The following is a 15489-nucleotide window of genomic DNA, read 5'->3' as shown; positions in this document are numbered from 1 at the left end:
TGCCTTGTCTCCAACAGGGGAGGCTTTGGGATTACATGTACATGGTATGCATCACTGCCTTCCCCTGCACCATCTCAATGATCACACTCTTCCCAAGACCAGGATCTACTTACAAAGTCCTTCCTTATGTGGCTGTGGTGCAAAGAGATCTAATATTTAATATGCCTAGTACAGTGCCTGGCACATGGGATTTTATGTCAGAACATTTTTCATTTCCTGATTCTTCTTTCAAGCACCCTTGTCTATACTATAATTTTTTAAATCACTCACTTTAGTACCTTGTATGCTAAAATGAATTAAATAACTTTTCTAGCAGCTCTTGTAGATATAGAATCCCAGGGATAAGATTAGCATCTACAGAATGTCCTTGAAAGTTGGAGAAAAGTCCAGTAACATCATCCATTATGAAGAAGCAAAATCTAGAACTAGTATTTATTGAGTGGCTCTAGTACCAGTTCCTGTGCAGAGGACTTTGAATGCATTGTCCCTTCATTCTTCAAAACTCACATGTGCTAAGCTATGTTTTCTACTAATGAAGAAGTGGCATTCAGGATGTCTAAGTGACACCACCCAGAGACAGATGCTAAATGACAGCTGAGGTGTGGAGCTCATACCCTTCTGATTTTGAACTTAAGCTCCTCTCTAAAAAAAATGAATGTGCTGCATTCACCTTGGATTACTGAAAAAAAAAATACTGTGAGCAGCCAACATTAGGGTTGCTACAGAGTAGCCAGGGCCCACCAAGCAATCCCAGATTTGTAGATGGAGTGGGGCCTTTGAGTAGTGACTGTTAGAAATCAGCTCTGTAGCAGTGTGCCAGCTCTGATGTCCCTGGAGAGCTCATGTTCTTGTTCTGCCAGCTGCAGGGTGATGCAGGAAGGAAAGCAGGGGTTGTCAGCTGCTTGACAAAAGAGATCTCTTTACTACCTGGGAGACAAGCAAGAGGGTCTCTAAGCCCCCGTCTGTATTCACACTTTTCTCTAATGATATAATTCTTGTCTCCTTCAATTGACTCTGTGACAGATCTTTTAATTCACACTGGTTTTAAATGTCTCAATTAATGACTTTGGGAAAGAAACACATCAACATTTACTTAACTTTAAAGCTCTTGAATCAGCATTGAGTATCTTTAACTCACAATGTTCCAGGATAGTTTTTGTTTGTTTGTTTGTCTTGATAGGACTAGAGTCTGAAGGTAGGAACTCAGGGCTTTGCACTTGCAAAGCAGGCACTCTACTGTTTGAGCCATCCTTCTGATCCCAGGAATTTTTTTTTTTTTTTGATGGTACTTGGGAGTGACCTCAGGGCCTTGCACTCGTTAGCTAGACACTCTACCACATGAACCACACTGCAGTACTTTTGCTTTTTTAGTTCATATTTGAGACAGGGTCTCATGATACAGGCCTTGATCTTTGAGCCTCCTACCTGCACCTCTGCAGTAGCTGGGATTACAGGCATGTCCCACTATAACTGGCTTGCTTTTCAGAAAAAGGCTCATTAACTTTTGCCGGGGCTGACTTGGAACCTCAAGCTTCCTACCACTTGACACCACACTCAGCAGATCCAGGATTTTTGTTATTGTTGTTGTTACTGGGGTTTGAACTCAAGGCTTCACCCTTGATTGGCTGGCTGTCAACCACTTGAGTCTTCCAGTCTTTTTTCATATGTGTTGGGTATTTTCAAAATAGGGTGTCCAGAAATGTTTGCCTGAGCTGGCTTTGGACATGATCTTCCTGATCTCTGCCTCCTGAGTAGCTAGGCTCTTAGATTGATCACTTGACATTAATGGAGTTTGGTTAGAAGTAACCACTATCATTTCATGGAAAATGTATGACCCTGAAATGTGTGGAAAAATCTACTTAGGAAAATGACATGCATATAATCTAATGACAATAGTGATCACAGCACTTTCTGGAAAAATGCCTTGCTATTTCAACTACCAAAGCAATCTGTTTTATTTTTTAAAAAAGAAAAAGAATGCCCCACAAGGATGCATAGCTAAGGTGTTTCACGCTCTATTTATTTTCCTTTTAAAGGACAATGTATATGACTTCGGTATTAGTTACTTTAGTATTACATGAAGTTAGATATTAAAAAAATATTGGCCTAAGGGCCAAGGAAGTGGTAAACAGGTAAAAGAGCACAAAGGGCTGGTGGCACAGCTAAAGTGGTAGAGTGCCTGCATGCCAAGTGCATGGCCCTGAGTTCAAAACCTGTAGCGCCACAAAAAATAAAAGCACAAGTCAGATGTGGACTAATGTGCCATGTGCTGTCACTCATGTAGCCAACCACTGCAAGCTTCTTGCTTGATAGTCAATAACTACATGGTGGTTCAGTGATCACCTTATAGGATACCCAGTCCATATTCAGTTTACATCTGAGTTGTGACAAAAACTGAAACTTTTCTAAATAGCATTTTTTTCATGAGCAGGATGGTTAAAACTGCTAGCAAGTTTAATGAAAACAGAAACCCTTTCTGAATGCAAACTGGTAATATAGCCATGGTTAACACCATGCCACATATTTTTAATTTGTTGGGTTTTTTTTTTTTTCAGCATTGAAGTTTGAACTTAGGGCCTCCAGCCTTCTATCAATTAAGCCATGTCTCCAACTCTTTTTGCTTATTTTTCAGATAGGGTCTCTGGATTTTTGCCTAGGGCCAGCTGTGGACCTTGACCCTCCTATCTCCATGCCCAGGTTTGTTTATTGAGATAGACTCTGTTTGCTCAGGCTGGCCTTGAACTATGAACTTCCGGTCTCTGCTTCCCTAATAGTTAGGATTACAGACATGCACCACTGCTCCAGCCCGTATTTTAATATTTTCTACTCTCTTTAGGACACATTTCCTCTTACATATAAAAGAAAGGGAGAAATATGCCTGGCTGGAAGTGAATATGAGAAATAAAGAAAAATCATCCTTTAGAACAAGACAAATCTATTATCAGAAGCCAGAGGTAGATCAAAGTTATCTGTACACTCCAGACTGCCTGCCCTGACAGGTTGGCTTAGCTGGTGCCAGTGAGAGCGTGCTATCACTGTGGTTCTAAGCTCACTTTCCTCCTCAAAGTCTCAGAATCACCAGCTCACTTCCATGCCTGATGCTTGCTTCCCAGGAGAGGATAAGGAGTGCAGGGAGACACCAACCTCAGAGACAGCAATTTCAGTGAGATTGCAAAACCTTTCCACTTTAACAAGCTGAGCACTTTAGACACTGGTATTACTTATGTAAGAGTAATGAGTGAGATGCTCAAGGCCTATGTTCAAATCCTGATTCTGCTTTTTATTCTGAACCTCAATATCCTTGTCTGTAAAGTGGGGATTGTAGTGCCTACTATTTAGGAATTGTTAATATTTGTGAAACTCTTATGATTATTAAACTTAGCATATTAAAATTTCATTTTATATAATGGTTTTCCAGCAAGATGCAGCTAAGAGTATCAGATTGGAGTTTCTCCTAACAATTTCACGTTTTGACCTCATTTATTTTTTAATTCAAGATCTTAAGCAATGCATCATAAGTAACTAACACTCTTAAGTCTCCATGGACGAGGACAATGCACAAATGTTAAAATGGGGCTCTTCTAGCACTGTGTGAGATTCAGTATTTCTCAATAGGAGTGTGTGGTACTAGAAAACACTGCTTAACACCACTTCCGCTTACTGAACAGAAATTTCAAGGCACCTATGCAAAAAAAAAAAAGTCCATTTATCATCTCTGCCAATGTTGGACGGACGAACGAAGGCCGGATTAGAAAATGAGTATGTCTATAATGTACAAAGCTGCTGTCCTAGAGTCAGACTCTGTCAGGGTCCCAGAACAGGCACTGTCATGTCCCAGGCAGGAAGGACAGCCGCCCTCAGAGAACCAGGAGAGAGCCCAGCAGCAGCTAGCCCTGGCCCAGCAGGCAGCCCCGCTCCAGGCCTTGCCCCTTGAGCTCGGCCTTGATGCGCAGGGCCAGGCAGCGCACCTGCTCCTCGCTGAGGCCATCAAAGCAGAAATCCTGGTCCAAGGCGGCCTTGCGGCTGCGCCGAAACCCCCGCTCTGCGCATGCGCACGGCGCCCTGCGCCTGTAGGACCAGGCTGAGGCGGCAGCCGAGGGCGCGGGGCTGGAGGGCGCCTCCTGCTGGGCCCTCGATGCACAGCGGCCGGAGGCGGAGGCGCCTGCTGCCGCGAGTGTACTCTGCTACCAGGGGCAGGGCGCCGCCGGCGCGGCTCAGAGTAACTGTGGCCTCAACCTGCAGGCGCTCGGGCCACGGGCCTGGAATTGGCGACCGGCACGCGGGCTCTGGGGAGACACCACGCTCGTCCTTGTCGTCCCCGCTGCACACGGAGCGGGCGCGGGACAGACCGCGACTGCTGCGGGATCGGAGCACGCGGCTCAGCAGCCGGTCGGGGACGCGCAGGAGGCGGCGGCCTCGGGACATTGTGGCGATGACATACCGGGGTGGCCTAGTGCTGGCAAGGGTAGCGCCGCAGCCTGGTCCTCCGTCGCCACCGTCGCTACCACAGGTGTGAGCCCGGGTCTCGGCCGCAGAGGAGCACAGCAGCGCGGCGGCGCCAGCGTCCCCGAGGAAGAGCGACTCCTTGCGGCGCGTGTGCGGGCTCTCCAGCAGCGCGCAGAAGCCATAGGCGGTGCGGGCGCGGGGCAGGTGCGGCAGCGAGAGCGCCGCCTGTGAGCGAGGGTCCCAGTCCGTGCGGCTTGCTCCCTGGTCCATCGCAGCCTGTTCACCCCAAGAATTCCGGAGAGCTGCCAAGGCCAGGCAGGGCTCAAGTCTCGGGGGGATGCAGAACTCCGGGATGCGGTCTGGAGTGAGCACGTTTGCGCACGCCGCCGGCGAGGGGGTCTTGGCCTTGCGGACCCGACCCGACAGAAACCCGTCCCTGTCCCTCAGGAACCTCTGGAAACACCACATCTGGGAGGCAGGTGCTGAATCGGGTACACTCTGCTGGAGATGTCTGTCTGCAAGGCACAAACGCACACCAATCATCAGAGCGAGCCCTACAGAAAACAGCAATTTCTGTCCCCTTTCTTCCACTTAGGGATATTTCTCTTCCGGGACACGCCACACCCTTCTTACTCTAGTTTTGGAAATCTATATTGAAAAACAATCTTTTTTTTCCACTCCGTTGTCATGTGTACTTCGGAGCTTGTTGATTTTATTCTCAATCCTCCCTCTCTGGCCTAAGGCAGAGATTCACAATATATTGGCTTCTGATGTTGGTTGCTCTGACCTCAGTACCAAGAAGCATTTTGCTCTGTGTATGCGTTTCGTGAATCCTTAAGGTGCTCTTGCACTTCAATCCTCACAGAGAATTAAAATAATTTATATCCCTTGTCATTCTCCCCCTTTAGGCACAGAGAGCCCCAGATAAATACCCAATCCCCAGAGAACTAAGCAGTCCACTAGGTCCCCCCTCATGTACCTTGGGTTCTGCCTGGGGCACAGAACCAGAGAGGCGCCCAGCGTCTGAGAAATTGAAAGAGCAAGGGGCTGGGTTCAGCACCAGTGTCCAAGACAGCTGGAGTGTGAGCCTTTATACCAGCTGTTGCCTGCAGAGCTGCCAGGTAACCTGAAGCCAGGCCCTCCCAAGGCCCTGGGCCACGTGGCTAGATTTGCTGAGCAGATCCTGGTGCCAGTTTTCTCCTGCATTGTTGGGAAGTGTTCTCCTCCCAAAAACCCTGAGCAAGTTTGTTTCCCCATGTGCTAAAGAGGACTAAGTCTGGACCATACCACACAGTCTCATTATGAAGATGGACAAACAAAATGAACAGAAACACATAGCCCTTCAAAAGAAGACAGAAATCATCGGGTTTGTCTTGCTCTCACCTAATGCCCTTTCCCAAATCCAACCTTCCTTCTCTCTAGCTTAGGAAATTCTTAACTGGCTTTCTGGTTTTTCAGTTCTGATTTTAGATGCTCTTTGTTGATTTTAAATCTCTCTGAGCTAGGGGATGACCCTTACAGAGTGCCGGAAAGGTTCCACATGTTGACTTGGGTGGAGTTACAAGGGTGTATCCATATGTGAAAAAGATCACTTACTGTATATTTAAGATTATGACACTTTATCGTGTGTGTAATATGCTTCAATTAATAAAGAAACCTACTTAAAGCTGTGTGCTGGTTTTCATTTAGGAAAATACACTCCTTCATACATGTGGGCTATGTGTCATCCTTTGGAGGCACCTGGATAACAATAACCTTTGCACGTTGCGCCTCCTTACAGATTCTTTCCCTTTCTTTTGAAAACTTATTTTTGTCCTGTATAGTTTCTTCCATATAGCAAGGGGTAAAAGATCTGAAGTATTTTGATTCAGGGTTTGGTTTCTCGAATTTCAAAGATGCTGTTTTGCAAATTAGTTACTTCTTCAAGTAATGTTGAGTCCATTAGGCTGAATTCATACAAAGGTGACTTCAGTATAGAACGTACGTATTTTGTTTCTAGAACACACAGGCTCTGTGCTAGATGATCTGCCATTTCCAGAATTGTCCCAGAAACCCTGCAAATTCTGATCATCCTTGTTGAAGAGATGAAAAATTGAGATTCAGAGATTAAGTAACTTATCTATGGTCTCAAAGTGATGGAAGATGGGGTGGGGGGATACCTACCTAGTAAATGTTTAGGGGACTAACATAACATAAAATATGATGCACCATGCCTGGAACATAGCAAATGCCAAATACATAGAAGCATTATGATCGACAAGATAGGAGGAACATTGGAGATAGTGGTTAAGAAAATTGGGTCTGAAATCATGTCTGATCTTGATTCCAGAATGGTAGCTTACTGTGAGCAAGTTACTTAATCTTTCTGAGGGTCAAATGTAACACTGGTAATAATATCCACTCATCGGTTTGTTATAGGATTAAACAAGATAGTGCTTATGAAGTGGTTAGCATAGAACCAGATGTGAATAATGTCAAATATTATATTTATTGTTATGAAAGACAACAAAAGCTCATTAGTTCATTCATTCATTCATTCATTCATTCAAAAGCAGTACATTTGAATCTTCCTGGGTTCCAGTTACTATGCTAGGCAGGTGGGTCTAGGATGTTCTTGCCCATCAAAAGAGGAAGGAAATGAAGATGACATATTTGAGTTCCATATGGCTGAGGGAGGAGTAAGAAAAGACTTCTGAACCCTTTTTTAAGTTTGATTTGGCAGGCAAGATTGGAGAGTGTCCCTGGGTTTAAAATGACCATGACTAGCTTGTTTCATTGATGTTGCTGTAGTTGTAATACTGAGGTTTGAACTCAAAGCCTCACATTTGCTGCGAGGCAGGTGCACTACCACTTGAGCTGCACACACAGACATTTTTGATTTAATTATTTTTATAATAGAGTCTCACACTTATTCATGAATGGGCCTGGCCCTAATCCTCCTATTTAAGTTTCTGTGTAGCTAGGATGACAGGCATGAGTCATCAGTCCTCACTTTTATTGGTTGAGATGGGTTCTGGCTAACTTTTTTGCCCTGAATGTTCTGGAACTGTGATCTTCCAAATCTCTGCCTCTTGAGTAGCTAGAATTACAGGCATGAGCCACTGTGCCTGGCTCAGCTTCTTTACTTGATATTACACCTATTCCTAAATCTGTGGGAGAATTATTACCAAATTACACACTTGAAGTCCATGTGCATGTGCTCTGACTCAACTTTTCTCAAGAGACAAGATGACTTAGCTCTGTGAGAGCAGAAAGACCTTGGTAAAATGATGAAGGGTAAATCAGAGATCACACTGAGAAGTTGTTACTCTGGTTCACTACCTTGTGTGAGTCCATTGTTAAATGAACATAGTATAGTAATGTACACCATACAGAACCCTTGTGGTAGTTAAAAAGATAAGTGGGATCTGGCAGAGTGGCTCGAGTGGTAGAGTGCCTGCCTAGCATTTGTGAGGTCCTGAGTTCTAACCCCAGGAACACAGACACACACAGACACACACACACACACACACACACTATGTAGGAATATACTAAGCAGGTAGCAAGTGCTGGCTCACAGTTAGCTGTTATTAATAGTACTGAGTGTGGTTTTTTTTTTTTTTAGGTCAAGAATTTAGGGCCAGCCAGGGAGATTCCCAGAGAAAAGTTTCCAAACAAGGATGAAGAAGAGGAGGAGGAGAAGGAAGAGAGATCTGCAGTAAATAAAATAAACTCTCACTTGTTAAATTGCGATGGTAGATGCAAATATGTCTGGTATATTGTGTTCTTTTGAAGACTGTTGGTAGCCCTTCCACTCTGTGTGAACACAGTCAAAGGATAGTACATTATAGGAAGAAAGCAAGTCCTTTCCACACACTGAATTTCATGAAGCCTGATCTTGAACTTTCAAACCTTCAAACTTTGAGAAATAAAAGTTCTGCTGTTTATAAACAACCCCATTCTGGTATTATGTTATAGCAGGACAAAGGGACCCCTCCACACACACACAGAAATGCCTCCATCTTTCCCTTCTATCAAAAGGATGTTTTCTCTGCATATGGGAGTCTTGGCTGATGGTTTATCAGTTTGCATATATCAACCCACTGCCTTCTGGGTGCAAGACTTCTGATGAGAAATCAGAGGAGGACCTTTTGGGAAAATCACAGTGAAGCCCTCTTTCTCCCAGGCTCACATATGTTAATAATATGCCCATGGTGCCTTAGGGACAAAGCATTTTGGTATGGTATCACCATGTGCATAAAAGGTACCATTGTTTGGACACTAATCCAATCACTCGGGGTTTAAAGAGAAAGGAATTGAATATCCTGAGTGTAGATAGAATGAGATGTATAAAATCAAATTCTTAAGAACTTTTCAGATTTGCAATGAGAAGCCACTGAATCATGATACTGACTTTAATTTTTTGTGAGTAAATGAGAGTTTCTATTACCAAGCTATGGCAAGAACTTTTGGAGCCTTCTAAAATTAAAGAGCAATTAAGAGTGGTTGCAGCCCAACACACCCAACACTGATGAATCAATTTCTTGCTTGGACCTCAGAAGGACCCATTGTGATGGAATAACAACTGCATGTATATAAGGAGGTGGCCTGGGCTGGATTTTTGCTCATATTATGCAGGGAGCTGGTTTGGTGACCTGCTAGAGAGTATTCACAGTCTTAGCGTTGGTGTTTGTTCATTGTTCTTTGTTGTGGTTTTGTGTTTTAGTTAGCTTTGTTCCAATGAGTGGTGACTGTCCTAAGTGGCTGATTGGCCACTTGGTTAGCTCCACTAAGGATGTCCTGACCTCTCGCTATCAGGTCACAAGGAACATCGGTAGTGGCAGCTTCAGTCTATCACCGTGACACAGGGACCAATGTCGCTGTGAAAGTGCTGAAGAAAGGAAAATGCAACTCTTACATCAAAGGGGAGTTGTCCATTTTGAAGACGCTACAGCATCCCAACATTGCTTGTCTCATTGAGGTGAAGGAAACAGTAGAGAGGGTTTATCTCATCCTTGAATACGCAAGTCGGGGGAACCTGCTACAGTATGTTCAAAAGTCCCACCACCTGCAGGAGACCAAGGCCCACGAATTTTTCAGACAAATTTGTTGGGGATTGGCTTATTGTCACCAGCAGGGTGTCGCACACCTAGATGTTAAGCCCAATAACATTTTGTTGGATTCTACCTACACAATCAAAATCTGTGATTTTGGAATGAGCACCAGGTTCACAGTAGGAGAGCAGCTGTCTCAGGCAGGTGGTGCTTGGTCACCTGTGCGCCTGAAATGTTTCTTTATGGTAAGTACCACGGCCTCAAGGCCGATGCCTGGAGCTTGGGAGTGGTACTCTACTTCATGACTGTGGGAGGTTTCCCCTTTCAGGGCAGAGACTTTAAGGAGATTTGCAAAAATATCCTGCATGCAAAGTATCACCTTCCAAGGCGTGTTTCTGCTGAGTTAAAAAACATCCTAGGTCATCTGTTGACCTGTGACTCCAGCCAGAGGGCCACGGTGGAGGAGATCCTGGAGCACACCTGGGTCCACCAGGATTCTCCCAGTCCTCCTGTCCAGACCCTGGCTGCATCCCTGAACCCCTCCATACTGTCGGGCATGATTGCCATAGGCTATGTATGACTCTAGTGAAATTCTACAATCACTACAAAATAGAGAAATAAATGACACCACTGCGATGTACCTTTTGTTTGAACAGCAGGCACGCCAGGAGTCTGATGGCACTCTGAAACTTGATCCTATACAACCAGCAGTTCCACTTTGCCCATCTCCTGCAGGTCTTTCCACTTGTCCTCACCTGCTAAGGAGGAGAGCTAGTACACCTGCAAGTCTTAGCTCCTCCTTCCTAACAAGAATCTTCCTGCCCACCAGTCCCCTCTTCACCCCACAGAGGAGGAGCCCAAGCACTAGCAGAGTTCCCCTGCATGCTCCCATGGACCCCGAAGGAGGCAAGTCATCTGAGCATAAGTGCTCTGCAAAAAAATGCCCTTCCAGTTGGGCAGCCCCAGGATGTGATCAGAGGCGCTGCACCCAACAGGAGCAGGGGCTGGAGAGGAGCCGCCAACAGAATAGTCACCACCCTTCTCAGAATATGCTGCTTTCTTTCCTGCTCTAAAAAATGCCACCAATGAGGTCAAGAGGAAGACAATGGAGAGCAAGAGGACCTTACCACAGCCCTGGGGGGGATTACCTCCCCAGGTGTGAACTGAAACAGAAACAATTGGTGGGGCTGGGCATAAGTTCAGCTAGCCGGTGCCCAGTAAGCCCCAAAATTCACATACACTGGCACCAGGTACACCCAGCAAAGGTGTCCACCCCACCTAGGGAAAACTGCAGAGTCAGAAAAAGGTAAGTTCCAGGGGCCCAAAAGTGAGACACCCACTCTACGTGGGACCTAACCCTGATGGTCCATTTCCTGCTGTGACCTCCAAGGAGCCACTGTAAAGGAGTGTGTAAGGAGATGGACTTGGTTCCATTTTTGTTCACTAGTGCAGGGAGCTCTTACTTTGTGACCTACTAGACACACAGAGCTAGTGTGTTTGTGGTTTTGTGGTTTGGTGTTTGTTTTTGCTTATTTTTCTTTGTTATTTTATTTTTTGTTGTTTGATTTTTTTGTTTTTGTTTTGTCTGTTTTTTAGTTATCTTGAATCCTTGTCTCAACTTTCTGATTTCTGCAAATATCACAGGAACTTCAAAACCATAATGAGAAGCATTTTGAGAGTTTACCAAAAAGGAACCTCACAAAAAGGAAAACTCACAAAGTGGTTTTCTGGCTAGTATTTATTTAGCAAAACAGAATAAAGTAGGGAGGAGAAATAGAATTGGAAAGAGGGGTAGGTCCTGCTGATATGCAGGATTTGGGAGCAGGGAGGTTCCAATAGTATTCTTATCATGCTTGTTTGCTTGGCCAAGGATTAGCTGATTCACACAGTGGTCCTTTAAAAACATTTCTCTGCCCATCCATGCAAAACAGATTTGCATGGGCAAGTGAACTAAACAGAACTTTCTCAAAAGAAGAAATTCAAATGGCCAGAAAACACATGAAAAAATGCTCACCATCTCTAGCAATAAAGGAAATGCAAATTAAAACCACGCTAAGATTCCACCTCACCCTGTTAGAATAGCCATCATCAGCAACACCACCAACAACAGGTGTTGGCGAGGATGCGGGGGAAAAAGGAACCCTCTTACACTGTTGGTGGGAATGTAAACTAGTACAACCACTCTGGAAAAAAATTTGGAGGCTACTTAAAAAGCTGGACATCAATCTACCATTTGATCCAGCAATACCACTCTTGGGGATATACCCAAAAGACTGTTACTCCAGAGGCACCTGAACATCCATGTTTATTGCGGCACTATTCACAGTAGCCAAGTTATGGAAACAGCCAAGATGCCCCACCACTGACGAATGGATTAAGAAAATGTGGTATCTATACACAATGGAATTTTATGCAGCCATGAAGAAGAACAAAATGTTATCATTCGCTGGTAAATGGATGGAATTGGAGAACATCATTCTGAGTGAGGTTAGCCTGGCTCAAAAAACCAAAAATCGTATGTTCTCCCTCATATGTGGACATTAGATCAAGGGCAAACACAACAAGGGGATTGGACTATGAGCACATGATAAAAGCGAGAGCACACAAGGGAGGGGTGAGGATAGGTAAGACACCTAAAAAACTAGCTAGCATTTGTTGCCCTTAACGCAGAGAAACTAAAGCAGATACCTTAAAGCAACTGAGGCCAATAGGAAAAGGGGAACAGGTACTAGAGAAAAGGTTAGATCAAAAAGAATTAACCTAGAAGGTAACACCCACGCACAGGAAATCAATGTGAGTCAATGCCCTGTATAGCTATCCTTATCTCAACCAGCAAAAACCCTTGTTCCTTCCTATTATTGCTTATACTCTCTACAACAAAATTAGAAATAAGGGCAAAATAGTTTCTGCTGGGTATTGAGGGGGGAGGAGAGGAAGAGGGCGGAGTGGGTGGTAAGGGAGGGGGTGGGGGCAGGGGGGAGAAATGAACCAAGCCTCATATGCACATATGAATAATAAAAGAAAAATGGAAAAAAAACAAAACAGATTTGCTTTTGTTTTAATAAAAACACCTCAGTATTCCTTCAAAACAGTTGAGATGTTCTGTGGCGTCCCTGGTGTCCTGTGATCAAAATAAGCCTCATGTCTTATTTAACATGGAAGCATGAGCCACCCAGTCCTGAGAAGACGGTATTCCAGGTGAGGCCGAGTGCCTGGACCTCACAAATCTAATCAGAGGACGACTGTGGTAGCCATAGGAACATCCAGTAGTGAAGATGCAAATGATTTTGTGAAGTGAACTGAGATTACACAGCATTTTGAGGCTGGGAGGTGCTCTCCGAATTAAAGGAAATTGAACACTGGGAAGCACACTTATTGGGAAGGAAGAATGGGGAAAAACTACACGATGGGTTCAGTGTGTAAAAGAAGCATAAGTTATAGTGTTCTAGGGCATAGTGGGGTGAATATAGCTATCATTTATGTATTGTAGATCAAAATAACTGGAAGAGAGCACTCTGAATACTTATTTGTAGAAACAATAAAAGTTGAAAACGGTGGATATGCATAATTACCCTGTGTAGATCATTTCCCAATGTATACATGAATCAAAACATCACATTTCATTGTACCTAGTAAAAGTGTACAATTATGTGTCAGTCAAAAAATAAGAAAAGATTTACAAAAGTAATACACAGGAGGGTGAGTGTCAAGAGAAGCAAAAAGAGAGTTTATAAGGAATGAATACAATACCAATGTTCTGACTTACACTTCTCATTCAATCCAACTGAGTGTGAAGTACTAGAAAACACAGACCAGGGTGCCAGGTCATTTGTATTTTAGCCCTGTCACTAATTTGAAGGGCATTGGGCAAATCCCTTAGTTCTTTCAGGTACTTAGTGTTTCCTTCTGTCAAATGAGGGTGCTGGGTTAGCCAGTTGCTCTGTAAGCTTCCCTCTGCCACTAATACTGTGCTATCCACTTCTGTCTCTTACTTAACTTTCCTTAGTTTTCATACATTTCATGGTGTCATGGCTTATACTTAGCTTTGTGCGGTTGAGTAATGGTGTGTATGTTGGGGTACTGGACATGGTGGGTCATTCTTGTAAGCCCCTCTATGCAGGAGGCAGTCCAATGCTGGTCCAGCAAGCATGAGGCCAAGTTCAATTCCAGCACTAACAAAAAATGAAGAGATTTTAAAAAAAATTTTAAGAATTGTTACTTTTTGAAAGGTGTCATCTAGTTTTCACTTTTTTTCTTTTTTGGCAGTGCAGGGGTTTGAACTTGGGACTTGGCATTGGTAGGAAGGTGCTGTACCACTTGAACCACCTGCCAGCCCTTTTTGTGATGGGTTTTTTTAGAAGTAGGGTCTCAAGAACTATTTGCCAGAGGCTGATTTTGAAATGTGATCCTCCTTCCTCTGCCTCCTGATTTTTTCTTTTGTATACTGTACAAGTGTATATTGTTTACCCTTTCCCACCTTATGTCAACGTTGCAGCAAGACATTTAATATATCCTTGTGACTGTAAGTAATCTTAGCATGTCTTAGAAGTTCATTGTATGTCAACAGCTTTTTGAAAAATATTTACGAAAATATGTTTCAGAGTGAAAACAAAAAAAAAAGCCTTCAGTTCTGTAAAGAGAGAATTGGTTTGTCAGCGGGAGGTTCAATTTCACCAGCCTTAAAAGCTCTGCTTTGAATGTCCTGCCAGGCAGACAGATGAGGGACAGCGTGGCACAGTCATATAGAAATAAGAGGTAACTCACAGTTCAAGAAAGAGGTTGGCTGTTATTTTCGTAATGGGTAGAAAATGAAAAGAAGTGACTTGTGAATTAACTAAGCTTGATGTCAGAGGGAGAAACTTTGCGGTTCCAAGGCAACGCATTTTGGGGTCCTATTCTACCTTGCCATCTTGATGCAGCTGTGCCCCCTTCCCGCTTTTCAATGATCAAAGTGTGTTTCTGAGCAGCAGCTTCAGGAAGCTGCGGCTTCGCGGCAGGTGGAGTGGGACCCCCCCCCCCGCCCCGGTAGGGCGGCCATGTCCAGCTATATTGCTGGCAGCACCCTTTTCTCCCCGGGTCGTAAGCGCCGCTTTGACAAACGCTGAATCTCCTGCTTGTTGGCCGCGGGGTTGGGTGGGCGGGGTCGGCGACCACGTGCGCCTGCGTACTGGCGACGTCACGCGGGCGCGCGAGGCGCGTCGTGGGGCGGGCGGGGCGTTGTGATCCGCGGCGGGGGTCGCAGCTCTCAGAGACTCTGTGGTTCCGGCTCCTCCCCCTCCTCGCCGCGCCTAGGCTGGCTCATCATGGTGCTGGAGTCGGTGGTCGCGGACCTCCTGAACCGCTTCCTGGGGAACTATGTGGAGAACCTGAACAAGTCCCAGCTGAAGCTGGGCATCTGGGGCGGTAAGCGCGAGGGCGCGGGGCCGCCGACACCCCGCCCCGCCAGGCCGTCCTCGGGCCTCGCGGGGAGGTGGGTGCGGGTGCCGGGCGGGTGAGAGCCGTGTGCTCGGGAGGAGGCGGGAGCGCGCCCTCGCCTCCCTGTCCTTTCCACGGGTCCCCGCGACCACCGCCGCCACGACCGACCTTGGGGCCCTTGCTCAGTAAAGCGGCTCCCAGGAAAAGAAAAGGAGATGGTCTTTCTCACTCATCTTCGCCAGCATCTCACAGCAGGCAGGAACTGGTCTTTTGCTCTGCAGGGCTTGGGGAGGGACAGGCAGGGAAGACAGGCCCATCCCCAGGGACTCTGCTGCCAGCTCCTAGGAAGTGGTTTCGTCCCTTAAAATCGACTTTTCCCTTAGCACGACGGGGACTTTCAGTTTTGTTTTGGAGCGCTAGAGCGAAATTCATGCCAGGACCAGCATCGTCACTTACTGGGTGTCTGCTTGGTTGTATGTTTAGGAAAGTCTGCCAAGGGGTTTATCCAGAGATTAAGTGCATCCAAATAGATAAGTACTGTACTTGGTCATTTCTTTAAAAAGCGTGGTTCGGACTGAGGATGTAGCTCAGTTGT

The 15489-nt window shown here is 45.3% G+C and overlaps 2 protein-coding genes across 7 annotated transcripts in view; one reads left to right on the top strand and one right to left on the bottom strand.

Annotated features, from left to right (window-relative positions):
• Positions 1–341: 341 nt before the first annotated feature.
• On the bottom strand, positions 342–5521 carry LOC109701562 (C2 calcium-dependent domain-containing protein 4A-like). The gene is given in 3 exon segments (XM_074066106.1): positions 342–4032; positions 4034–4961; positions 5426–5521. Coding segments are annotated over 2 exon segments (1056 nt in total). The 5' UTR covers positions 4915–4961; positions 5426–5521; the 3' UTR covers positions 342–3857.
• Positions 5522–14666: 9145 nt separating this feature from the next.
• Vps13c (vacuolar protein sorting 13 homolog C) overlaps positions 14667–15489 on the top strand; it is a 188869-nt gene continuing 188046 nt past the window's right edge. For all 6 annotated transcript variants that reach the window (XM_074066103.1, XM_074066102.1, XM_074066101.1 and 3 more), the window contains exon 1: positions 14667–14882. In XM_074066103.1, the coding sequence (XP_073922204.1) occupies positions 14783–14882 (100 nt within the window). In that variant the 5' untranslated portion in view covers positions 14667–14782. The remainder of the gene's footprint in view (positions 14883–15489) is intronic.

Source organism: Castor canadensis, chromosome 2, assembly GCF_047511655.1.
Source record: "Castor canadensis chromosome 2, mCasCan1.hap1v2, whole genome shotgun sequence".
NCBI lineage: Eukaryota > Metazoa > Chordata > Mammalia > Rodentia > Castoridae > Castor > Castor canadensis.
The sequence above is the reverse complement of the archived record's forward strand: the minus strand, read 5'-3'. Positions and strand labels throughout refer to the sequence as shown.